Source organism: Anser anser, assembly GCF_964211835.1.
Source record: "Anser anser genome assembly, chromosome: 7".
Classification (NCBI taxonomy): Eukaryota; Metazoa; Chordata; class Aves; order Anseriformes; family Anatidae; genus Anser; species Anser anser.
Window position 1 is genome coordinate 41,167,436 of NC_139727.1, and position 25,799 is coordinate 41,193,234.

Sequence of the window (25,799 nt, forward strand, 5' to 3'; positions counted from 1 at the left end):
CTATTGCTCCAAGGCTCCTGTCCGTCGGATGCAGGTGTCTTGGCTAAACAGAGGAACACGGCTACCGCTGGGACGTGGTAAAACACAGGTGACAAAATAACTGTGAAACTGTAGGAATGCAACGAAGTCTCGTGCATGTATACATGCATGCACACTGAGCTTTCAGTTCACAGTGCAAACAAAAGGTATAAAATGCTGTGACAAAATCAGCAAATACAGGGACAGAGACTCAGTGAAAAAGGGAATGAAGAAGGAATATAAACTAGCAAATCAAACAATAATTGATTTTCAGAGCTATCCAGCTTTTTGATCATCATCTCCCACCTTCTCCCACATACTTGGCAAAAAAAACTTATTAAAGATAATCAACAAAAACTCTTAAGCAGAACTCATTTCTGAGTAGTAAAACTGCCCGAGGCTTCAGAGAACCCTCCCGACCGCACCGTGTCAGCTCCATCCGTCTCCCCAAACAGCTTCCAGCTCCTTCCCGACCAGCTGTCACCGCTCGCTACCAACAAGCCCCCTCAGGAACAGAAAACATAATGAATACTTGCCACAAAATGATCACAATTGTGCTCGTAATCTAAAATACAGCTGTTTCACCAAGATGCCAAGAACTAAAGCAATGCCTTATGGCAACAAAGTATTCTCCTGAATGCATTTCTCCTGTGTTTACTTAGCAGCCATCATCCCACAATAAAAATAATTAACTTCAGCAACATTACTGTTTCAATAAACGGTAAGCACTTAACAGCAGACACCTGATAAAACGTACAGGGGAACTTGGGGCTGAGCGTACAAGCCTACCTTGCCAAAGCTTCCCTTCCCAATCGCCCGGAGAATCTGGAAGTGGTCAAAGTTCACTACAAGACAAAGAAAAAACAATGTAAATTTGTAAATGCTTTACTACAAAGATCGTGCATTTAAAAAGGCAAGGAGATATGTAAAGAGCATTGGTCAAGCTTCACTAGAAATCGCCGCCTCCTGTGGAAGATGCAGGACACCAGTTACTTCCCTTTCAGTGGTCTTTTCTTTTACCTGCTTGAAGTTGCTAACAAACACGTTTGCTAACCAGGCGGTTTAGCACCAGTTAAATACGGCCCTAACCTGCGTCGATACTGGAGGGGTCCTGCGGGAACACCCCGAGCGAGGGAGTCCCGGTGACGAGGGCACCGCCGCGCCCCACGCCCCCGGCCGGGCAGCTCCTGCTCGCCACGTCCCACGGCTCAGTACCGCTTGTGCACACGCAGCAGACAGTCGGTGCGTTGTTTGTGCCTTCCGAAGGACAACGTTTACAGGATGGGGACTGGCTTCCGCGCTCTGCATGTGCAAACCCACCCGTACCAGATCGGGGATTTGCTCCAGAGCTACGGCGAGGAGTAACGACGGGAAGGACAGCGCGGATGCAACACCTCAGCTACTGCCTCCATCAGCAACCGCTGCAAACAAAATCATTTCTACCAACCTGCTGCTATGATCTAAAAGTGGTCTTAAATAAAAAAAATAATGTCTATTTCTACCAATAATGAGACAATCCCTACTACCATATAATTGGAGTGCCTCGTGGATAAACAAATAAAGAAGCACTGTCACAGAAGCAGAGGTAGCAGGCACAGCATCGGTCCCGCTGCACAATGGCCACCTCACACCCGGCTCCTCAACGTCCCCGGGGCTCAGCGGCAGCCAGCAGGGCTGCAGACGAAGCCCAGGATGCGCACCCTGCACGACAGCTGGCCCCGCGTCCCCCGGGCACCCAGACGTGCCGCAGGGGCTCGGCCGCGGGCTGGGCTGCGCCTGCACCTCTCCACCCGTGAGCCGCCAGCGCGCCCCCCGTCAGATCCCGGCCTTGCAACGGACCCTCAGGACTTCCTTCCTCCCCAGAAAGCCCCGAAAGTTGGACCGAGAGCAACGCTTGTTACGGGCCTGGGGATTTCCAGCATGAACGATACGTGAGATGGGCAGGAGAGTGCTCCAACCCATGCGTGACTGACAGCAGAGACAGAAATCACACAGGAAGAGTGGGAGCAAAGAATTCACTATAAATACTCCGAGTCCCACTCCCATAGCTTAAATAAACGCACACCCGTCATCTCTGAGGATGAATCAAAAGCCCACACATGCCCGTGGAGTTCCTATTATCCTTTTGTGCTAGGCTTATATCCAAAATATTGTTATTGTCACTCTTGTGGGACATTTTCTGCAGAAGAACTCAGAAAACTTTGCCAAATGGAACGGAGAACAGTCTGGCCCGGCTCCTGCCGCGTGTCTCCCACGTGCCGGGCCCGCTCCCCCCGGCGCTGAGGGCCGAGGCCCGGCCCCCTCCGGGCGCTCCAGCGGCGACTCCGCCAAATGCCGGGGAGCTGCCGCCCCCCTCCCGGCAGCCTCCCGGGACACCGGGCACGGGGTGTCCTCCCCTCACCGCCCCCCGTCTCCGAGAGCCAGCAGCCATTTTAGCAGGGCCAGGCGGCCACGGGACCTGGGCAAGGGCGCGGGTAAGGCCGGGAGCCAGCGGGCAGCTTGTGGGACGGGTGCTCCCTGCTGGGGGCAGAGCCCACCCCGGAGGAGCAGTCCGGAGCCATGCACAGCACCCTGCTGAGGGCTTCCCACCGCCCCAGGGACAGAACTGTACCGAGCAATGCACAGACCACGGCTACAGCTCGGTAGGAAACACTTCAGCTGAAACCCAGGGCCCTCGCACACAGCGCTGGAGCACTCTGGGCAACGGATCCAATTCTCTTCCAGATGCACGCAAATCCATTAATTGAACTTTGGTCACTAGGAAATATGCGAAGAGGAAACATGATTATAGTGAGTGTGTTTAAAGCACAGTAAGCCGTTCGCAATTAAACTGTGCGCCAGTGCTCATGGTCTGTGAACCCCTTCAGGAGGCCAGTTTTCGACAATTCTTCATTACAATGTTTGGAATATTGTGTAGAAAAGCATCGGCACTTAGAAAACAAACCCCAAGCTGTCATTCTCATGTATCCATGACTACAACTGATGGAGAAAGCATGCTCCAGTCAGCAGTCAAGAAACAAATCCAGATATGAATATTTACCAGGCCCTCGAACCTCTCAGCAGACATCACTTTTGATAAATTAAATACACCAGTCTGCTGATTTGAAGTATGGATGATGTCAGATGAACTTGACTTTTCTCCAGTTTCATTATTTTCCTCAGGAATTATTAACTCCAATAAGTGAAAAGCAAACCTCAACATTTGAGTAGAAAAGCACAGTAGCAGCATGTTGCTTTTCGTGCGCGGTATTTCTAAAAAAGACGACATATCACTGCAGCATTTCTGATCATCCCCGAAACAGAAATCCCGAGCCCGCCTGCAACAATTATGTGTGCTCCAGACTCCTCTTTCTGTGAGCTGGCGGAAGGCTGTCGCGCAGCAGCAGCGGAAGAGCTGATTATTTGGGGGTGACTTGTACCAGCCTGACTCACGGACGCCAGGGAGGGATTTCGTGACACGCTCCCCGCAGCAGGAGCTGACAGCTGCCGCCTCTGCACGGGACCACGCTCCCCCCCGCGCTGCCTTCGGCGCGGCACGGCTCTGCGGGCACGGTCGGTGGGCTCAGCAGTGGGCCTGGCTCGAGGCTGGGCCGCAGGGACCTGCAGCAGGGACCTGCACACCGCCCCGCAGCCGACCACGGCGGCGGCACCGCCACCCAACACCGTCTGTTGTGCTCAGCTCCCCAGCGGGTTTTTCGATAGCAACTCGTGGAGAAACTAAGCTAAATATTCCTATTGACTTCTCTAACAGCTCGTTAGCAGCGCAGCACCTTCTCAGCACAGTGCTGGACGTAACATGCCGGTATTTACCACCAGAGAGACATGCCTCTTCCTGACATCGAGCACCGAAGCGTGAATCACAAACAAAGATAAACACCGTGACCCGGATTTGCCTAGCGCTGCCCCGCTTTGTTCGCAGCCCCAGGCCCACGAGGAAAGCAGGACGGCAGGGCTCTACGTGCCTGCTGGACCTCCCCGAGCCTCACGCAGCCCCGTCCAGCCCCCTTCACAAGAGAGGGCCAGGTGCTGCGCTGACATCTCTGCAATTAAGATTTCATTGCAATCACGGCACGCACTGAGATATAAAGCAGCCTGGATCCGCTCCTCCTATCTGCCAGGGAAATAAAGAGAATGGAGAGTAAGTTTCTCTACAACAACCTTTTATACAGAAGGATGAGCATGCCTCAATATGACATGGATGAGTTTTTAGTCTTTACTATCTTAAAACTAGGAATGTTTTCAAGATTTTTGCTGTTCATTCTGTATTTATTTACAAAATATCGAAGTATGGCAAGACAAAAGTACAGCAAATCTTCAGATACTCAGTGGACACCAAGTGAAGGTCCAGTATCAGGACCTGGTATTAACAGTAGGAAAACAATGAGTGTGGTTAGTAAAGCTGATATCCAGCATCCTCAAATCTGAGGAAAACAGAAAGTCTGATATCACATTTTAAGGACCAAGACAACCTTTCGCTATTTATCTGCTTGTTTTTCAGCTTCATCGATAAAAATAGCGACGTCTCAGCTCCAAGAATTTCTCTCTATGGGGCTAAAGACATAAGAAATTCTCTTTTGATTTTTTTAACAACAAATTTGTAGGACAATTACGGCACGATCAACTCTCTCTATTAATGCATTTCTATATGCTGGCATAATTAATAGCATATGTCTACCTATTACATTACTGCAGCCTAGCTTGGGAAGAAAACACCACAGTAATTGATGTAGAAACATTCATATGCGGCCACGCTAACCACAAGTTTGCTGCCAAAAAACACCAGGAGTTTCAGCCCAAAGGAAGCAGAGTTAGACGGAGTTAAAAGCAATCACACACCTCGACTTCAGCCAGAAAGGAAGGGCCCTTCTGCAAAGCCAGGAGGCAGCGGACGGACCCCGAGAGCAGCCAGCCCGCAGGGAACCGGGGGCAGCGGGCACCGCAGGGGGGAGACATGGGCACGGAACCGAAGGAACCGGCGCAGGATCCACAGACGTGGGGTCAGGAATAGGTTTGAGAGCAAGGGGCAGGGCTTGAGCAAGGACAGTGGGCAGACTAGGGAAGCAGCACAGAGACCATGTAAGCGTAGATGTCACTGCAACGGAAACCCACAGGAAGTTTCAAAGGCAGCGGTGAGCCTGCTGAAATCCGTGGGAGAGAAGCAGGACAGCAGAGGGACAGGAAGGGCTCAGCACAGAAAGCTTCCGAGTTGGAGGATGAATCTGAATGAATTGGAAAGATCAGAAAAAATACAAGTGAGGATCAAAATTAGAGGCGAAGTAAAAGCAACTTGGGAAAAAAAAAGAAAGGTATTTGATGGCGAGAGGGGAGCAAAGACCAGTGGGGAACGATACCAGCAATGCTCCCCACGTCTGAATCCCTTCTGCTGCACTCCTCCAGAGCCCCTGCAGCAGTCTAACGCGCGGCGTCGGTTCTCTAGCAGGAAGGCTCCATGCGACACAAGAAATCACTGCTTTCCTTTGGGCGCTGGAAAGGCACAGGCAACACGTTTGGCCTCCAACATGTAAGGCTGATCTGTTTTACCTATTCATATCTACAGAGAAGATTACATGGGTGAGAAAAATGGAAATACAGAATAACGTGACTGACAGGGAACTCAAGTGAGCATTAACTACCCAGGAACTCAGGGAATGCTGGTAGATAATGAAAGAAATTAAAGGTATAATACAAGCCCGGTGCTATAAATGAACCCCTTTAGAAAACAAGGATTCAAACATACTATTAGGAAGCAACTCTGAAGTCATGTAAAAACAGTAAGTTATTGTATGATGAAAATGAATCTCTGACTCCGCAAGGAATCAAATACACCGCACAAAGCAACTGCAAAGTCATTTTAGGGAGACTGCGTTATTGATACTGGGTACGAGAATGTTTGTGCTGGCCACAACCCATTCCTAATTAGCGCAAAACGACTGTTTACATTGGCCAGGATGCCTTCCAAATGAGTGCCAGTGTGTTATGTTCATCTGCCTCTCCATCAGCAAGCTCAGGAGGCAGGAGCGGCCGCCATGAGCAGTACGGCACCTTGTCTGCTGCGAACTGCAGGCTTTACAAACCCTGTTTCTGCCAGAAGAACTGCGTTGCGTGGTAATAGCAACCCAGAGGGGTGAACTGGCTATTCATTAACCGCCCAGCCGAGCTCTCTGTTGGTGCAGATTAGCGAGCGCTAAACGAGCTCACGGCGGTCTTGGCCACAAGCACAGGAGACGAGCACGTGCTTTCTCTCCGCATGCTGAGGGGCGAACGAGGCGGCTGCAGGTTGCGCAGTGACCCCAGCAATTCTCCTCGATTCGCCCCCTGCTGCTCGGGGGGAGGCCCGTGGTGCTCACCAGCCTCCTCCGGCCCACCCAGACCAAAGCAGTGACCTAACACCCTGAGGCCAAGGCCAAAGACGTTTTGTTTCTCAGTGCTCTGATGTGTCCAGCAAGTATTTTTAGAAGGGTACTGCCCCGCAGCAAAACTGCCTCTGATCTTGGTAAATGGCCCGTTTTATGTTGGTACCGCTTGCTAAACAGCTTCCAAGCAAGCCTGTCCTCAGGTGGTGCTCCCCCAAAGGGAAAACAGGATTTGCCCCTTACCCTGCAGGCACGGCACGACGACGGCTGCGGGCAGAGCAGCGGGGCCGGCTGCCCGCGGCCGAGGCAGGGCGGCAGGGAGCAACCCACGCAGGGCTGCGCTCACGCTGGGGGTCCCTGGGCTTGCCCTGCACCCGCTGGGCTGCTGCTTCCAGAGCCGAGCCCTCGGGGGCCTTCCCCTCGCCCTCCCCTAGAGATGTGCTCCGCAGCACGAGGAGGCTCCGCGCAGAGGAAACCACCGGGTTAGGGCAGAGGCACCTCCTCCAGGTCGGCAGAGCGCTCAGGTGAGGATGCGATGGTTTGTGAACAGTGCTTGGGTGCGTCTCTAGGGCTCGTATCTACAGCATTATTTTCTCTGTTGGACATTGCTGTAGGCATGCGTTTGTCTCTGCGTTAAATACACTATCTCAAGTCCACGTATGGAGCTATTATTCCTACGGAAGACGACAATTAAAGCAAAGCCGATGCTAATTGTTCGCCCTGGAACAGAAGGGCGCTGCTCCCCAGCGGTGCCGCGTCCTACCACGAGAGCTGGTCCCATGCTGCCGCACGTGGCCCTACCAGGAGCCGCCAAGGCGAGACAGCAGCATCCTGCCCAGTGCTGCAGCACACGAGGCAGGCACCGAGCCGCCTCCGTGCAGCCGGAGCTGCCTCACCTCGTGGCAGGACAGATGCACCACTTTGTGCCCCTGGGCGCAGGGGCAGGGGGTGCTGTGCACGAGGAGCTGTGCACAAGGTGCTGTGCACGAGGAGCCCCCTGCCCTGCCGTGGGGGCGAAGGCACTGCCCAGAGGGTGCTGGTGTGCAGCCCAGGAGTGGGAAGTGTCGCAGGAAGAAGCGGCACGGCTCCTGGCAGCCTCCCTCCAGGCACAGCCCCGCGGCTGCACTCCTCCACCACAGACGCAAGTTGAGCCGCCCTCACGAACCACCCCGGGCAGGCTCCTGGGCGGCAGCACCATGTTGTGTGCGTGAAGGAGAGCTTCTCGTGCAGCTGGAATGAAACCCCGCTGGGAAACTGTCAAACTCTGCCACTGCACCGAGTCTAAAGCAGAGCGGAGCCGCAGCCGTTTGATCACGGTATTGTCGTATCTGGGCTGAAAGGACTGCTAATTAGAGCCCTGTGAGGTATGACAGGAACACACCGTTTTTATTCCAGCTCCTTGGATGTGTCATTGTAGCAAACCTGAAATCTGTTTCCTGGGGCAGATGCATGTTTCAGAAGCTAATGCTGAAGTACAGGTTGGATGCACAAGGACTGCAGGAGAACGCTGATGTGGCAGAGAAAACAGCTCTCTGCCTTCACGGCAGCAACTCTGGGAGGTAAAAAATTGTTTCAAGGAGTTTTTACCATATATTTTGCATTTTAACTGTGCTTCGTATCTGAGAATGTGAGCTTAAGACACCAGAAAAAAACAGAGACAGGGACAGGAGAAGCAAGGTACCGCTCGTTCCTGCACCGCAGCAGATGCACCGTGCTGCAGCACCGCTCCCCCGCCGCCTCCAGCACCGCCGAGCCCCGCGGGCAGCAGGCAGGGAGCTGCCGTGGAGGAAGGTGCCGGCAGCCAGGGCACTGCCCCAGAGCTCGGGACAAGAGCCAGGGGCCTTTACCCACACAGGCAGGGGCCGAACGGGCACAGCAGAAGGCCCCAGGCCGATTTCCCATGCTGAATTATTTAAGCTTACTCTAAAGCGCCTGCGATCACAGAATCACCACATGGTTTGGGTTGGCAGGGACCTTACAGCCCACCCGGTCCCCCCCCGCCATGGGCAGGACCCCTGCCCCCAGCCCAGGCTGCCCAAAGCCCCCCAGCCTGGCCTTGGGCACTGCCAGGGATGGGGCACCCACAGCTCCTCGGGGCAGCCTGGGCAGGGCCTCGCCGCCCTCACGGGGAAGAATTTCTTCCCAACATCTAATCTAGACCTACCCTCGTTTAGCTTGAAGTCAGTACCCCTTGTCCTGGCACTGCACGATCACACAGGTGCCAGCGCCTCGCGCAGAAAATCTCCTTCCCACCTGTGACACTTCTCCCAACTCCTCTCCGCGAGCACTGAGACCCGCAGAGACGGGCTGCAGGCGTGCTCTGCTCCGAGGCACCTGCCGGCAGGGCTGCGTACCTGGGAGGGGAACAGGGGTGGTGAAAGGGAGGAACAGGAGGAGGGGAGCAGCGGAGGGCCGGGAGGAGGGGAGCAGCAGGCGCGGCTGAGCTGCGGCTCTGGCACGCTCCTTCCCGCACCGGCTCTGCCAGCTCAGGCGCCCGGCTGGAGTTAGGGGATAATCACCGCTTCTCGCTCCACGGCACCAGTAATTATTTTTCTTCATCTCTCCCTGCTCTCTCTCCCAGAATAGAACAAGAACATCAGGAAGGTTATGTGAGCCATTTAATTCTGGGACGGTTCCACTGTAATTACCAAGTCGGGTTATTCCAGCCGTGTGGGGGAAAAACGAAGGAACAGAATGTCCCCTCCTGGTCACCTCCCGTGGCACGGCTCCTCCTCCGTAAGTGCTGGCAGCAGGAGCCCACCACCGGCCCTGCCTCCTTAACCCAGGCTGCCCCCCTGGGTGGGCTCTGACATGCCAACCAGAGGGAAAACCCACTCATTCGGCAGAAGTAAAGGGTGCAATGCTGCTCGGTTTTAGTGCGGATCGGAGCAGGATCGCGCCTTTAGAACAGCGCAGCAACCATCGTGCCTGTACGCAGCGAGTGATGGCCTTTGTAATTTCAACATAAAAGCTTGCAGAAAAGGCTTCTAGAAAAACATGTAGAAACACGTGCCTGGAAGAAGTGATCAGATAACGGACGGAAAGAGTCCTCACTCCTCACCTTCCTGCCTTCTTCTGCACAGCTGCCGATCAGGGTTGGGATTCATCACCTAAGATCAACAGGGGGCACGGGGGACCTGAGACACTTCACAGCCAACGTTCCCACATCACACCCGCATCGACACACCTGGACTGAGCCTGCAGACACCACCCCTGGGCCACCGCGGCCCCCAGCTCTGCCAGGGCAGGAGGGGCACTACGCGGCACAGCCGGGGAGCCCAGGTGCACACGTGGCAGCGGCACCCGCCGGAGCCCAGCCCCAGGCCCTGGGGACACGCTGCTGCCACCACACCAGCCCTGCCGCCACCACACCAGCCCTGCCGTGCCTCCTGGCCCCTGCACGCTGCCGCCGGGAGGGCCCTCGCCAGGGCACTGCGCTCGTTCAGCCCTCTGGCTTTAACGCAGGCTACAGGGGCTTTTTTTCCCCCGTCTTCTCTAGTTCAGTGCCAAATAACCGGTTTCTAATAGGACCAATTGGTGAGCACCTGGGGAGAACTCTCATTGAAAGGCACCAAAACATTCCTTCCTGGAAGGCACGGCGCCTTACGCTGGAAAACAAATCTAACTAAATTCGGATGTGATCTCCAGCTTATGAAATTTTACTTCAAGTAACTAACACTGATTTTGCAAACAAGAATGTTGTTATAGCGTGTTTATAGTAATATAACATTAGCAATAAACATCTGCTAAATGTTACTTAATGATTCTGCAACACATGCAGTGCATGATAAACGGCTGACTTCAGGTGCCTTACAAAACATTTAGGCTGTACTGTGCTTGGTGCTGGGCTGCGGCTGCTAAAATCCCTGAGGGGAACAGAAGGCACCTCAGTAAAGCTAAACAGCTTTAGGCAAATTTATTTCAACAAAAATTACAAAGATGTCTAGCCCAAAACGTAATTCATTTTCTCAGTTTAATTTCATTTTTTACTGTGTGTAGGGAGGTGGCAAAGTCTCTTTTTTTCTGTAATGTTTTCAAAACTGGATGTGACAGTGCTTTTCTGCAAAGCAGACCTCCTTTTTCATCGGAATTTTAAGAGGTAAAAGGAATAAAGAATTAAACAAAAGAAATATTTGATCCAAAACGAAGTTTTGATTTCTCTACTGAAAATACTGAATTTCAGGTCACCCAAACCAAGCTTTTTTCCCAAATCCTCTGAAACGCTGCCGAAGCAGCGGCCCCGTTACCCCACTCGTGGCAGAGCTGCACCCAGCCGTGCACGAGGCAGAGCCCTCGCGCCCCGCCGCCAGCCCTCGCTCCGGTGCCCCAAAAAGCAGCTCCAGCAACCGCAGCGCCCCCGGACTCGCCCCAGCCGGGCCTCAGCCCCGCCGCCCTGCAGGCTGCCCCTCGCCTGCCTCCGCCTGGAGGAGAACTCCTCGAGGAGAACTCCTCCTCAGCAGTTTTCCACCACGCGTGCAGAGAAGCGTTATTTGGTGCCTGCGCTACCAGAGCAGCACCGCGAGCCAAGCCAGAGCCCAGCCTCGCAGCTCCAGCTCACGGCCAGCTTCCCACAGAGACTGGTGCTGATGGAAAGCGCTCGCCTCTAATTAAAAAAAAAAAAAGAAAAAAATCTTAATGTTTGGAGTTTTCCCAAAAACTTGGCTGAAAACAAAGTTTGGGGCAATTCTGCCATTCCCATTTCAAATTAAAAGCTGATGAGCTATTTCGCCCAGGAAAACAGAAAGTTCTCTGTTTTGTCGGTCTCTCTTTGCTGTACCACATGCTTTGACTCTGCACTGCTAACGTTTGCTAAGGTTTGCAGTTTAAATAGTTAAAGAATTCTCAGAAGAAGATGCAGACACCTTTAATAATCAGAAATAAAACCCAGCCAGTGAAGAAATACACTGTTTGTAGGAAGAAACACTGCTACTAGAAGTAATCCGCTCCAGTGCTCCAAGTTCTATGAGAAAACATCCTCTAACTTTGGACTAACCACAAGTCCACGAGGGACTCCTGTGATGAAGCAGAAAGCATGAGGAGCAAGAAGTTGTTGTTCACAGGTCTGTAATAAAATTGTGCATGGAGAAGTTCAAGAACCATTGCCACAATTAAACTACGAGATACGTAGAAATGTAAATCCCAGCCCCAGCTACGGCTGTCGTGCAGGGCTCTGCAGCAGCATCGCAGGGGGCAGCAGGTCGCCGCAGGTGGCACCACGTCCCCCCGGGAACTGCTTCGGAGCCGCTGCCGCTCCTTCACGCTCCTTCTTATACCGCAGCTCTAGGCTTTGCTCCCAGACTTTTAGCCCAGAAGACAAGCCAATGAAATATTTAAGGCAATCCAGCGAAGCTTGATGAATTTTGGAAGCACAGGAACGCCAATATGGACTGCAGCTCAGCTTATGCAGAACTGCATCTAAGCAGAAGGAGGAGGTCTCTTAAGACCTGCCACGAGCCATTTACTGCAACTCCAGACTGGAGGAGACCACAGGTGCCCTTTTCCTGCCGAGCCACGAGAGCCCCACCAGCCGCCGCTCTTCTGGGGCCCTGCTCAGCAGCAGCTCTCTGAGCTCTGGTCTTCGTGGCAGCCTGAGCTGGGAGGGCTGAGCCTGCGAGGGAGAAGGGGAACACGGAGCTGCCGTGCACCCACGGGCATGGGCGACAATGACCACGGGCGCACAAAAGCTAGCTTGTTGCACCTTGCTCCTGTGTCTAGCAGGAAGCTTTCCTGGGGTTCTGCAAAAGACAACTGGGAACGTAATTAGCGCATGTTTTCACTGCTCTGTGGGCAAGCAATACTGCCAACCAAATCTAACTGCCTTATTTAACATTCCCAGGATTCGTGGCAAAGTCAGCAGCGCTGCCCCTTAGCCAGTACTGCCCTGTTAGACTCCGCACTGCGCACACCAGTACGACGTACATCAAATGGATGAAGAGCAGGACGAGCTGTGATTGTTGGCATAGTTTTTAATGTGGTAGCCACTTTTCAGCGCTAATACAGCAGGGACAGAAATGTTCGCATTTATGCCTACAGTAACAGTTTAATTCAGTGTCTTGAACTTGCAGCGCAATAAATAAAAATGTTTCATATCAGAAATACTCTGTATTTTCATGACCTTAGCTCACCCTGTGGTTCTCACTGTGCAAGGAGAACCATGCAATGGTCAATTAGTTCTTCAACCCGTTTCAATGCTCTGTTTAACGAACAGCTGAATAACAACAAAGCAACCTTGGAGGACCTGATACTACGAAGTGCTTTACACCCTCCTGCCTTTAATTCACCTCTGTCCTGGGGATGAGCACAAGCCTAAATCTTGTATCTTCATTCAGCAGGAACCTTCCTGCAACGGATGAGCAGAATTTAAAGGATGCAAGGGGCTCGTGCTGCCCTCCTGCACAGGGATGCACTTTGTTCTGAAGGCATGCCACCCTCCACCACAGCTCCTTCTCTACGTTAATCACTCCGAAGTCACTAAATTATTCACCGTTCAGAAAATGTATTTTCATCACCCAGAGTTAGCAATTGGAAGTAACTTGCAGAAATAGGTCAGCCTCATCCCATAGAAGAATTAACATACATTTCATGTGCTCCCCCCCCGTTTCTATTTTTAAACTCTGCTCCACGTGAGGACGGGACAAATTTAAAGCCTCTGCATTTTTCATGCTGCTACATCACGCCAAGCCTACAGGCCTCACCATGCGCCCTGACTTTACATTTTTAATAAACTGCACCCAGCAACGAAAGTAACAGACTGAGCTGCCTGGCCTTCCCCCAGGGCGTGAGCAAACCCTTCGCAGCAGCTGCAGAGCGCACGGCACGAGTTTCCCAACGCCGCTACCTCAGCTCCAGACAGCTCCCTCCTGTTTTTCACCTGCTTTGGAGGGCGGGAGCGGTCTGCGGTTTTCTTTCTTTTCTGTACCTACGTGCCTCCCAAATAAATGGATTTTAAGATGACATTTAAAAATAAAGGAATCTTTTGCTGGCTCTTGTAATTCGCTGTTTCCACGTTTCCAAATGCAGTGCAGTTTGCTAGGACTGTTCCCCAGCGAGCTGTTAGCCCAAGGGGGTCCACATCAACCCCTGCTCGCAGGAGCCCCGGCACGGGCCCGTGCAGCTCCCGCTGTCTGTTCCTGCCTTGCCCGGGTGGAGGTGCAGCCCCACGGCTGTCTCCGGCCTCCGGGAAGCAGGATCCAACTGAGAGGCAACTATGACACGTGAAAGTACAAAGCAAGAAACCTTTCACATACTATCCCAGACCTGCCGATAAAGAGCAAAATCAAGATCACAGGCCCCAGCACGCCGCCGGGAAAGCAAAGGAGCCCGGCCTGCAGGGGCAACGAGCACCGGAGGAGGGCCACAGCACCGTGCGGACGTTCCTGGGGCCGCCAACCGCCACCAGCCCCGTGCTCTATTCCTGGCTGCCCATCTGATCCAAAGCGAATTGAACTGACTCTCCCTTTGTGTTGCCCGCTGAAAAGCCCATTTTTCAGTGCAAAGCGTGCCTTCCACTGTCTGTCGTGCATACTCGAGCTAGCACAGTGGGGTCTTATTCTACACAGAGATCGTGTAAAGATGTCCAAGCAGAATTATACACCAACTGCTTGCGGGTCAGAGCTTTATCTCCTGGGTGGATAAAGAGCAGAAATAATGAGAAGAGGTCCGTGGGTGCCTTGTGAATTCCAAGGTCCACATTCAACAATGCTAACAATGGCAGTGCCAGATCTGGGGGACGATATTTTGCCTAGCAGAATCAACAGCAGACCTTCCTGACTTTAATGAGGTACCCATTTTCTCCATAAAGCTCTGAAAGTGCCCATCTCACTGCGTGGAAAACCACAAGCCGCGTTCCCTTTTGGAAGCACCAGGGATCTGCCTTAAGCCAGTCTCAGTTACGCAGCCTAAAATTGGCTGCAAAACGGGCAGAGAAACCACGGCAAAATCAGGCCCTCCAGGCTTCACGCTTTTCAGTGGGATACTGCTTGTTTGTGATTCGTACCAGGACAGAGAGACGCTGGTCTCGGAATAAAACCTGTGCTGCCACAGATTCATTGCTGCATCGCTTTGTTCCTGCAGCACACTGAAGTGATTGTTACCTGCCCAGGAAGAAGAGCGCTAACAATGCTGTGCTCACAGACTTCTGCGAGCATTCGATCCAAAGCAACTGTTCAGCTCGACAGCAAACAGTTCGTGCTAATTCCTGCTAACTTTTAATATTTGTGTATCGAGAAATGCAGAGTTCACACCGAAATGGCACGGATTCTAACACACAGCAGGATTAACTCTTCTCGCTTTAAACTTAATTATGTGCAGTCAGGTGGCACTTAATATTCCTCCTTCCTTAGCTAAACTCAACACCCCACGTTTAATGATTTCAGTGCACATACGCTGATGGAGCTAATTAGGACTCCTGTAGGGCTGAGCTCAGCTTTTTCAGTGTTGTCTAAACTGAAAACAAAATGTTCTAGAAGCCATACTGCGTAGCAGACAACTTGTTTCTACGATTCCACAACCCAATAATGTTTGCTGGAAAAATGAAAATATCTCAAAAGATACACACCGAAGAGTCCATCTCCTGGGCTTTCAGACCGTTCCACCATTGACTCCAGTTTCAAGAGGACCAAACTGGGGACCACATGAAAAAACTCCACGTACATACACTTTGAAATGGATTATGCTAAAGGCTAAGCAAAACCTCAATTTAAGAATACAAGGAATAAACAAAATAAATTCCTCCGTCCGTGACTCCCTGCTGAACACGAGAAGGGTGCAGCAGTCAGCCCGGTGAGACGCTGGCTGGCCCATCATTAACCAGCCGGTACTGCGCCTCAGCGTGCCGTTTGAATGCCAAAAGGTAACTTCGGGAGCGCGTTACAGACCGTGCACAGGATAAGCTTTCCAACACAAGCCGAGGGAACAGAAACCAGCCGCAGAGGAACGTGAAGCCAGCCCGCCGCTCTGCCAGCTGGCGAAGTCGCTGCGGTGCCAGGCACAGACACCTCAGCCACTTTCCACGGGAACATCGCTGCATCCGGCAGCGGCCCCGGGCAGGGGGAGGCACGCAGCCACGCTGGCTCCCGGCTGCCCGGCGGGCAGAAGGGTTTAAGGGTCTTCTGCCGGCCCGTGCTTCGGGGCCCAGGATACTGCCCCGCGCACTGACCCGCGGAGGGCTCGTGTCATTCCCCGCACAGACAGGGTTACAGGGGTGAGCACCTGTGCCCTCGAGGGAGGAAATGGGACGCAGGGGGGAGCCTGGCCACGTCTTGCAGGGGAGGCCGTGACCCTGTGTGCATGCCCTTTTCTCACCAGCACTGCAGATGTCAAGCTCCCACCGGCTCTCTCCGCGCCCCGGTCCGTGCAGGCGGTGCTTCTGACCCCGGTGAGCTCCCCGAAGCAGCCCAGGCGGCTTTCCCACAAACACCGCCGGCTGCACGGAGAGGTGGCTGGGGCTGCTCCTCGAAGCCACCTGGATGTGGCCCTGCTCGAGCAGAGGCTGGACCAGATGGGCCTAGGGGTCCCTTCCAGCCCCAACGTCTCTGTGATTCTGGGATCACCAAGGAAGAAAAAAAGAAACTGGAAGAGAATCGCTAGTATCAGAAAAATGCAGCCATCGGTATTTTTCTTCAGATAGGGTAAGACTTTTAAACAACCATCATCCACTCTCCACTTATTCTGAGAGGGCTGATGAAGAGCCATACAAGGAGCAATCATTTAGTCCTGAATTCAAGTGCCATTTTCCAAGCCTCACAAGTGACCGCACGTGTAATGAGAGCTGACACCTGAGGAGCCATGGAGAAGAGCACACGGTTACAGAAGCACTGCTGCGAACACCACACGTGGCACCGCATTTAAGGCTCACCCTTGCAGCACACGGGTGGCCGGGGAATTTCGACACGGGCAACAGAGAGCACGGGGCCTCCTGCAGCAGCTCCCCAGCGTCACCCGGTGCCGATCGCGGGCTCCAGCTCCCCAGCTTCGTGCGGGGTGTGCGAGGAGCAGCAGAGTGGCATGCCGTTCCTCAGCCCGCCGTGTGTGCCTCTCCCTTCTTCTGGGGGAGATTTCTAGCTGCTTTCTAGCACTGATGCCAACAGGGATTTGTTCCACCAAAATTTCAAGTCCTACAAAAAAAAATCTCCTCTGACGGTACTTAGGATGAAGAAATCACCTATTAAAATGGCCTCTAACTCTGAACTGTCCCAGAAGTCCCCTTAGCAGCTGGTGCGAATGTCCCAGCAGAGCCATCTTAGGGGAAAGCCCAGACCCTGGGGAGGTCGCAGGCACCTGCTCCAGGCCGGGATGCCCCGTGCAGCCTGGCTCCATGCACGTGTGTGCGCACACGGGTGTATGCATGCGTGTCCTCATGGAGCAGGACAGTCAGGAGTTTCCTGGAGGTCAGTAAGTACGGAGGTTGCTGCTAAAATTCCAATTCCGGCCTTTTCTTCAGCAAAGGTTCGGGAACTGGGGGCAGGCAGCATTCTGGACACAGAGCAGCACAGCTCTAGCTGGCAGCAGCCGCCCTGCACCTCTCGCGGAGGTGCCCTTACCTCCTGCGGCTGCCCATCGGATTCCCTTCTGCTCCTCAGCACGACAAAGCCCTTCTGAACGAGCAGGCAGATGTAAGCGGCACAGATGTAAGCTCCAGCCCCAGGCAGGCCACCTCTGTCCCTCCACACGGCTGTCCCTCCCCGTCACAGGGGCACGAACGGTCCCGACAACCCCAGTGCCAAAGGACAGACCATAATCTTCGGGGTCAGGAACCCCGCGGTGGGCGATGGCGCTGCCCCCGCTCGCGTCTGATGGAGATTCCTCTCCGCTCAGACAAGATGACTGCTATTTTTGGACCTTCAGACTCCCGCTTCAAATGTCAGCAAATTTACATCTCAAAAATACATCCGCTCCTCCTCTAGCACATACGAAGCATTCTGGGCAGCTGAGAAGGAAATTGTGCTTACTCACTGCAGCACTCTGCTCCCAGACCCTGCCGGTGACGGGCCTTCCTTCGCACAGAGGCTCTGCGAGCCCCGGAGCCTCGGGCAAGCGCCCAGAGCACCGTCCCCTCTCCAGAAGCGGGTCATGAAATGCCCTCCTCTGCCCAGCAGCCGCTGCAGAGGCTGCTGGCTGCCGTGTGCTCGAGGGGAAGGCCGGGCTGCCTGCTGAAGGGCTGCCTAGCTGCTCTCAGGGCATGAGCCCGGCTTCCCAGATGGTGCCTTCTGCCGGTACAGAGCAACCCCCATCACCTCCCATGCAGGCTCAGAAGAGCTTCAGAAGCAAATCCTTTTAATAAGCAAATAATTTGCACTTTTTTCTACGTTATTATTAAAGGACTAACTGCAAATCCCCTGGGTCAGTCTCACTAGGTGTTACCCACAACATGACTTAAGACTGCAAAAATCCGGGCCTGTTAAGAAGGCACCAGTCGTCCCTCTCTGAACGCCGAAGTGCTGCAGTGTGTGTCACCTGTATAAATAGAGAAATCACGTAACGTGAAAGCATCAGATGACATGACCGCAGAATTGCATGCAGAAAGGAAAATACAGGCTTAGCCAGATCCTGACATTAGATTGACCTCTCTCATCTTCCCCTTACCTTTACTTTTTTCCCTGCCTCTCCTGTTTTATTTCTCTTTTTCTTTCCTCCCACTCAAACACTGCGATGAACTGGTACTCAACTCCTGCTAGAAACACACTGATCAAGATGTATTAATTCATGTAAAATCTTCTCCACTTTTCTACACCAGAAAGAGAAAGCTGAAAAAAAATTATTTTGAAGTTCGAGATAAGTAACTACAGCATTCTTACAGAAAAGGCTCTCTATCACAGCAGGTGACCCTGATTTCCAGCATTACTGCACGGAGAGCTACTCAAACTATTCATCATTAAATTAGCCCCTTTCTTTTCTAATAATCATTTAAGACTCGTTCCTGCTTACCGCAAACGTATTCACCCTGTCAGCAAGGTCTGGACTGCGTACTGCACATATGCAGAGCTCCCAAGAGCAGAGCTCTGCGAGTTTCAGGAAACAAACCCAGACCCTGAACCATGGAAGAACGTTTTCTTCTGAAGAGCGACGTCTCAGAGAGGGCACGTCGCAACAGACACCTGCTCCACAAAGGGCGGTTTTACTCCACTCCCTTCCAACGCTGAGCCCCGAGCCACCCCAGGCATTTCAGGCCCTAAGAGCAGCGCCGAGCCCGGGCAGGACCCCCCTCCCTCAGGGGAACGCTCTGCTCCCGCGAGCAGCAGGGCCAGCACCGCCGCCGGCCACACAGCGCAGCGAGCCCGGGCTGTGAGTACCAGCCAGCTGGAAGACAGGGATGGCCTTAAAGCCCAGAATGTCCGTGTGAATACGTATTACCTAACCAGACGGGAATAATAACATTGAAGTACCACTGGCAGCTCTGAAACCGACTCCAGTAACTGTAAGGCTGCCCACTGCATCTGACCTGCACCTCATGCAGCAGAACAAAAACTCCCGGTATTCAATAAGTTTTTCAGACAAATTAATACTGATACAGTAATGCTAGACCTTTTCTGAGGTGCGAGGAAATTCAGGGGTTGAAAAATCCCCAGTGTCCAGAAGTGTTACCCCTTGTGCAAGACAGAGATGAGAGCCAGGCTAATGAGAGATTACTACCAGCAACACAAGACCAACAAAAGGGAAGCAAATTTTTTTGGTCTGGGGAGGTGAAAGTAAGCTAATTCACCAAGAAGTAAAAATTGTAGTAACTCCTATATGCAAGCTCTGTGCGGCAGCTTGGGGTCGGATGGCAGAGGGGCCACTTAATGCATTCAGGTTTACCAGCCATGGTGCAGCAAGAAGGGACAAGTACAGCAGAGCTTGTGCCTTCCAGCATACCGAAGTGCAGAACAACTGGTGCACAGGAAAGGTTCGTCTGAGCTGGGATCCCCTCCTTCTGAGGCCCCAGTCCTTTCAATAGCTCCCTGGGAGCCTGAGTAATAAAGAGGGACCAACAAGCTAAAACTGAGATATATTAGGAGGAAAAAAAAAGCAACCAGCGTAACAATGACAAACAAGAGAAAACCGTGCCATCTGGAGTTGATGGACTTTCCATTTATATGTCGCAGCATTTTACCTTCCAGATAATCTGTCAGCTGATACACTAGATTTAAAGCAATTCCTCCCTAAATAAGGATGTTGTTCTTATGTGGCAGCCATACACCGAAAACATTTCCATTAAAAAAGATTCAAAGGGAAACAACAACAAAACCAACATAGGAGAGGTAAACCATACAACCGGAGAGCTCCGGGTTGTGCTTCAGCGGCTGTTCCCCGCTCTGCACCAGCTGCACAGCAAGAGCACGCTGTCTGACTCTCATTATAAGCAAATTCTAGAGATGAAAAACAACAGCGCTGTAAATGCACAGATCCTCGCCGTGACCCAAGCAGCCTCTTCAGCCCTTGTCACAGGGCACAGGAGCCCTGCTTCCCTTCTGGGAGAGCACGCAGCACAGCCAAGCTGAGACTCGCACCGGAAAGTAAGAAAACCCAGTGTATAACTGTTGCCAAAAGCACCAAAGTACATACACGAAGGAATAATCCCCTGTGAAGTGTAGTAACCACTAGCTTGAGATATGCAGTTAAAGCTCCAATTAAGTCCTGCGTTCAGTGAAACTAGTGCAAAATTCCCCCACTAAAAAAGGGACAAATTTCATCCCTAAAACAGACGGTCTTAACGAGCAGGTGAGGACAAAGCAGTGAATTATTTCTACAATTAAAATCTCCACGGAGGGAAGGTGACGTACTGTCTGGCATTCTCACTGGTCTGTAACGCCTCCACAAACCTCTCCTTTACCTCGTTTCTCTGTGGCTGGACCACGTTTGTTGTCCATCTCATGCAACCACTGCACGACAAACAACATACGATATATTAACAAGAACAGATTGCATAGATTTTTCCCAATTACCAATTTAAAAAAAAATCTGATAAATGATAGTCAACTGAAAAAAAAAAAAAGCCTTTCCTTTCTCTCAGGATCTGTTTTCATACCTGACATCTTGAGCACTTTCCAGTTACACTTAATGAATGGAAACTGTTCTCTCCTTATTCCCTAAAGGCAAATACAACTTTTCTACCTCATGGTAGAAAAAAAAGATGCTCAAATTGTCTCCTTTAGACTAAAAATAGTGATAGAAAGACAAAATGTCTCCTAAATTAGCTTAATGGTACTCAGTAATATTCAAAAAGCCACATAAGTTTTATATATACATATTTACATTAATATATTTAAACGTACATTCACACCATGATTAATCACTGGGAGGAAACGATTTGCTGCCAGAGGAGGGACTAAGTCTCCTGCTCATGGTATGAATGGAGTGCCTCTGTCTGAGGCAGCCTACATATACACACTGACCAGAAAAGCTGCAAGAATACAACCTGTGTTCACCCTCCCAGCTTTAAAATCCTTGTCTTACCACAGCCTCATTCCCAAACGACACCCATGGGGCCATAGGGAGGACGGGAGTTCTGCATGTGCAAGAATTCCGTATTTTTTTCCTTGTCTGTGTACCCCTTCTTAGTGTGCTGCTTTGCCTTGAGACATTTTAAGCTGCCAGCTCTCAGCCTTCTTCTAGCTAGTGCTGCACTTCCCCGAGCGCAGAATGAAAGCTGTCATCTGCCGTGCGCTGGTAATCACAACAAACTGAGCAAGTCTGAATGAATCGTGCTTTTACCCTTCTCTCTTCATCATTCACTACACTTACCATTCATGATCCATCTGCATAATTAAACATTTCAAAAAAAAAAAAAGAAAAATCTAAAAGAAACAAAAACTTTAATTATATTAGATGTTGGTCTCAGCATTTCTGTCAACATGAGAAAATTATTGCCGTGAATGATTTATCCACTTTTAGTATAAGAAAAAAGTACTGTGCACATCAATGTCCAGCCCGTTTAACACTCAGACTGCACACATTTTTCTCAAATGCACATCTGCCTCACAAAAGATTCAGCCTCATCCAGACAAGAGGAGAACAAATGATCATCTCTCATCCCAATAAGTCACTGTCTTTTTTTTTATTATTTTAAAAAAAAACAAAAAACAAAAAACAAAAACCACACAAAAATACACTGTCTTACCTACCTGCCTTGATTTATATGAAACATCCCTAAGGATAACAGAACCAAATACCGACAGTGAATCCGTTCTGGACAGGAAAGCCTCCCCCCAGAAGTCAGTTCCTAGCCATTTGAAGTACATGAAGGAACTTTATAGAATATAGGAACTTGTAGAATTATTTTTTTTAATTGCCATTTTAATTACCAGCTGAGTTCACGAGCCCCAGTAAGTGGGGGAGAGGAGAAGCAATGGCTCGCGTGCCCCAGAGCAGGAGGGGCCGAGCCAGGCGGCGGCGCTGGGGCAGGGTGCCCCCGAGCCAGGCGGCCGACTCCCCGCACCCAGCGGGCGCACCGGCACCCGGGGCTTCTCAGCGCTCCCCTAGGGAAGGACTGCCAGCAGGCCCTGTGCCCACATTTGCATCCAAAAACCCAAGTGCTCTCCAAGTTTGTGGGGACTCAGGTTTAGAAGTTTTATTCAGCTATCTGCACTTCTTATTTTTTTAAATAAGCATGTAATTTACAATATTGAACGAAATATGGAATAAATACCACTTGTCACTATCCAATGCTACAACTTCTTTAAGCCTATAATTACTCACAAAAGCCTTTTACTACCATAAAAATCTCCCACAGATTTCTCCCTAAATGAGTTCAGTCTGAATCTGAGGATTACCATCTGAAAAGACGCGAATTTATTTTAATTTATTTATTCCTCTAGTTTGATCTATCCCAAGGATGAGGAGAAAAGAAGAAATATAAGCTATTTACGCTTACCAAAAGTCCTCAGGAAGTTCAAAACAGGACTCTGCATAACTTCCCAGGTCTCTGCTCCACACTGCTCACCGAGGCCTCGCCAGCACGCACAGCGCGAGCACAGCGTCGTGCTCTGGAAGAGATGCCTGAGGCTAACGAAGGAGGAGGCGATGAGAAGGGCATGGCGAATTCTGGTTCTTCTCCAAGCTAAGCAGCATAAGCAGAAGATGGGAAACAGCACTGGAGCCATGCACAAGCCCCATCGCTCCACAAGAGGCTTCCTGCCTGACCCCTGCCAGACCTCCAGACCGGGACCAGCCCTGCTCAGCCCCTCAGGCCACAACAGCACCAACGTCAGCATGGTTTCATGCTCAGACAGTTTAGGCACCTAACCTGCCAGAAAACCTAATCCTACAAAAGCTCTCATGGACTTACCTCCCTGAGCCAGCTCACCATCAGGTCAGACGGACACTAATTGGCTATCGGATGTAAAAAAAACCAACTATTAATTGTTCGAAAGTCATACACACTCTACAATGGGTACGCCTGCTTGAAAACTGCGCTAGACTCTTATCTCCAAGCTCCCTCTCTAGTGGAAAGACAGAAAAACTTTAAAATAAGAGGGAGACGAGAGCACATCTTCTACGAAAATGAGGTAGATGCTTCATAATAAGCATTTCGAGCAGCACTGCTTGCCGATACGAGGCTAGGAGCCATTCCTCAAGTGCTGTCAACCCTACACGCAGTCTGGTGTCAGGAAAACCTCCAAGGATTTGACTTCCCGCTTTAGTGGTCTAACTAATATTTGTCCAAATAAGCAACACATATTTTCCAACATTACTATTAGACATTCTGCAAAGCATGGACTACACCAGGGGTATTTCCAACATGTTTCTATCTCTGCAAAACCACGTTTTGCATATTAAGAACTGCAGAGCCTGTGGGGATATTATGTTGTACCCAGGCAGAAAGCTGGCTTTACCTTTTCTTGTAACAGGTTCAAGTTAACATTTTTAAACACAAGCAAGGTATTTTTTCATGTCTTTTGGGCAAGAAGTACTCAAAATGCATTAATGTCTCGCTCTATTAACAAAGAAACTATGGCAACACACTCGTAGTTGCCAAGAGAATTACTGAAACAAGGTTTAATAGTTAATAAGCAGCCAGATGATGTCAGACTCATCTATTAAGACCAGTTTATATCTGCCTATTAGAACTTAATGTCCCAGAAAGTTGGGTTGGCCAGTATTAAATAGTCTTCCTTTCAGCCCAATTATCAGTAATAAAAGCAATTTTCTAAAGAATAGTGCAGAGTTATACAAAACGTGGCCAGACCATGCCTGTATTTCATAGCACAACTATTATTCTCCTTTTGTTAAGAAGCAATTTTCTAGATGTCAGAGATGTGAATCAAAATTTAATGTAACGTGTGTCACAAAACTGGAAATTACGGAAGTTGCCCACAGAATTTCCCAACTGCCACGTACCCTGCATTGCACATGGAGGAAATCAAAACATTTGCTAAAATAATACTTGTGTCAACACATTTTTGAAGTATGTTGATTTATTTTTTTTGTTTTTAATTGAGGTGATCAAAACTTCTAAAATAATTTCCAGCACAAGTTAGTTTCTAGAATTAACTAATTAATTTAGGGAAAGACACTGAGTTAGCAGATGTACTTGTGGACTGCTTTTTGTTTGTTTCCCTACTTTGGCAAAACCAAAAACATCTCGGTGACTTCTGAAACAGTTTCTCCTGCCTTTGGCTCCTTCCTTCCCTGTCCGCACAAGGGAGACAGCAGTCCTCTAGCGCGGCTTTGACAAAAACCCGCAAACTCCAGAGAGCAAGTGAACGGGTGCATCGTTTGACCGGATTTTACCCAACGTGGTGCAAAGGAAACGTACCCATATTCCATTCCCTTCCTTCAGCACAGTCAAACCCTAAAAACCGCTCCCGTCGGTGCAGCCAAGCGGGAAGGCCACCGAGCCGAGGTGCGGCACACACCGAAGCCACAGGCCCCAGGGGCGCAGAGCGAGGGCAGGCCGCGCCGCCGAGCCTCCCGGTGCCTCAGCTCGGCGGCAGCAGCGGCGCCGCCCGTGTCGCTCCCTGGTGCGACTGGCACCGGGGCTGCCACCAGCAGGACGAAGCGAGGCCGGCCGGAGGGTGGGCCCTGCTGCCCCGTGGGCGGCAGCTCCCTCGCCTGAGGGCCCGCTCTGGTGACAACGCTTTGACGCCAGCCTCCATGTGCCCAGCGGCACGCGGGGGCTGCATCCCCACCCAGCTCCCTGCCCTCCCTCTGCCCAGCACCCACGGGGCGACTGGACCGGGCCTCCTGGCCGCAAAGCCTCACCTACAGCTCCACGCAAATGGCATCGCCTCCCGGCTTGTGCCCGTTTTTATCCACACCTACCCCAAAGCATCTGCTGACAGCATCACTGAGAAGCAGAATGCACGGACACAGGCAACATCTCGACAATTTTCCAAGAGGGATCAGTGACAAGGGTAAATTATCTAAATTGGCACAAGTCAGATTTTCACTTAAAAAAAAAAAAAAAAATCACACACACCGTACATACCTTGACGCCTGCATAAAAGATGTGCTCCAGAACTGCATAATATCTGCCGAAATCTTCTATTTCAGGAAGCAGGCATTCGTCTCGCTTCCATTTGCAATGCACTGAAAGCCTGTGATACCACTGAAGCACATGTGGCTCTCTCAAAAAATACAAATCAAGCAAGAAATGAGGAGCAAGGGTGCCGCAAGTGCTTAATTAGGGCCACTCAGTGTGCCCCAGGATGGCGATGTGACTGACCCCAGTGATGGGAACTGGGAATATTCAGGACGGCAAGTATCTGGAATTTCCCTGGGAGCTTGTGCCACAAAATGAGACAGGCTGGAGCAAGGTGATCTGGTCCTGCATCGAGCAAACGGGACAACTGAAGTATCACAAAAAGAGTAATATGTCATCTAATCTGTCCTTTAATAAAGGAAACAAAGTGCTATGCAGTAAGCACAGCAGGGATATAGAGGAAACACTGGATGAAGTTTTGGGAACCGGCTTGGCAGGAAGGTCAGGAACATCTAATACCGGGGAAATTTCACCTCTGTAGCTTGTGGGACACAGTCCCAATGCAGGAAGCTCGAAGTACAGCCCAGTTTGTCAGCCAGTGCCTCGGGGTTTTGTCAGCAGCACCTCTCCACCCGTCTAACTGTCCCTCGCCAGTGCCACGTTGCCACATACACCCCAAGTGAGTGAGAATCGCCCAAAAGCCAACAGCCTCCACAACCACTCCCCACACAAACACATTGGGCTACTGGTGGAGCAACTGTGAGTCCTAAAGCATCCCCTCCTCAGCTCTCCGGAGACACAGGAGACACCAGCCCTGCCCCAGCCACAACCATTCCTCCTGCATCCTTCTGGCAGGCCGCCCCTGCCGCAGGGCACGGCCATGTCGAGGAGACCCGCAGTGCTCACAGTCCTTCACGGCAGGTGGGGAGGACCACATGCAGTACTGCTCTTATTGGCAACACACCGGTCAGTTAGGAAGGCTGGTTATACTCCTGTCTGAGTCTGAAGGGAGATGTGCTGAAATAGGA

At 51.2% G+C, this 25,799-nt stretch overlaps 1 protein-coding gene across 2 annotated transcripts in view; it reads right to left on the reverse strand.

Moving 5' to 3' along the window:
* Nucleotides 1-25,799, reverse strand: part of STK32C (serine/threonine kinase 32C) — a 93,070-nt gene that overhangs the window by 43,165 nt on the left and 24,106 nt on the right. Inside the window, exon 2 of one of the 2 annotated variants that reach the window (XM_083843519.1) lies at nucleotides 808-863. The exons of the other annotated variant lie outside the window; for it this stretch is intronic. Coding sequence (XP_083699645.1) covers nucleotides 808-863 — 56 coding nt within the window. The remainder of the gene's footprint in view (nucleotides 1-807; nucleotides 864-25,799) is intronic. 2 annotated transcript variants of the gene reach the window in all.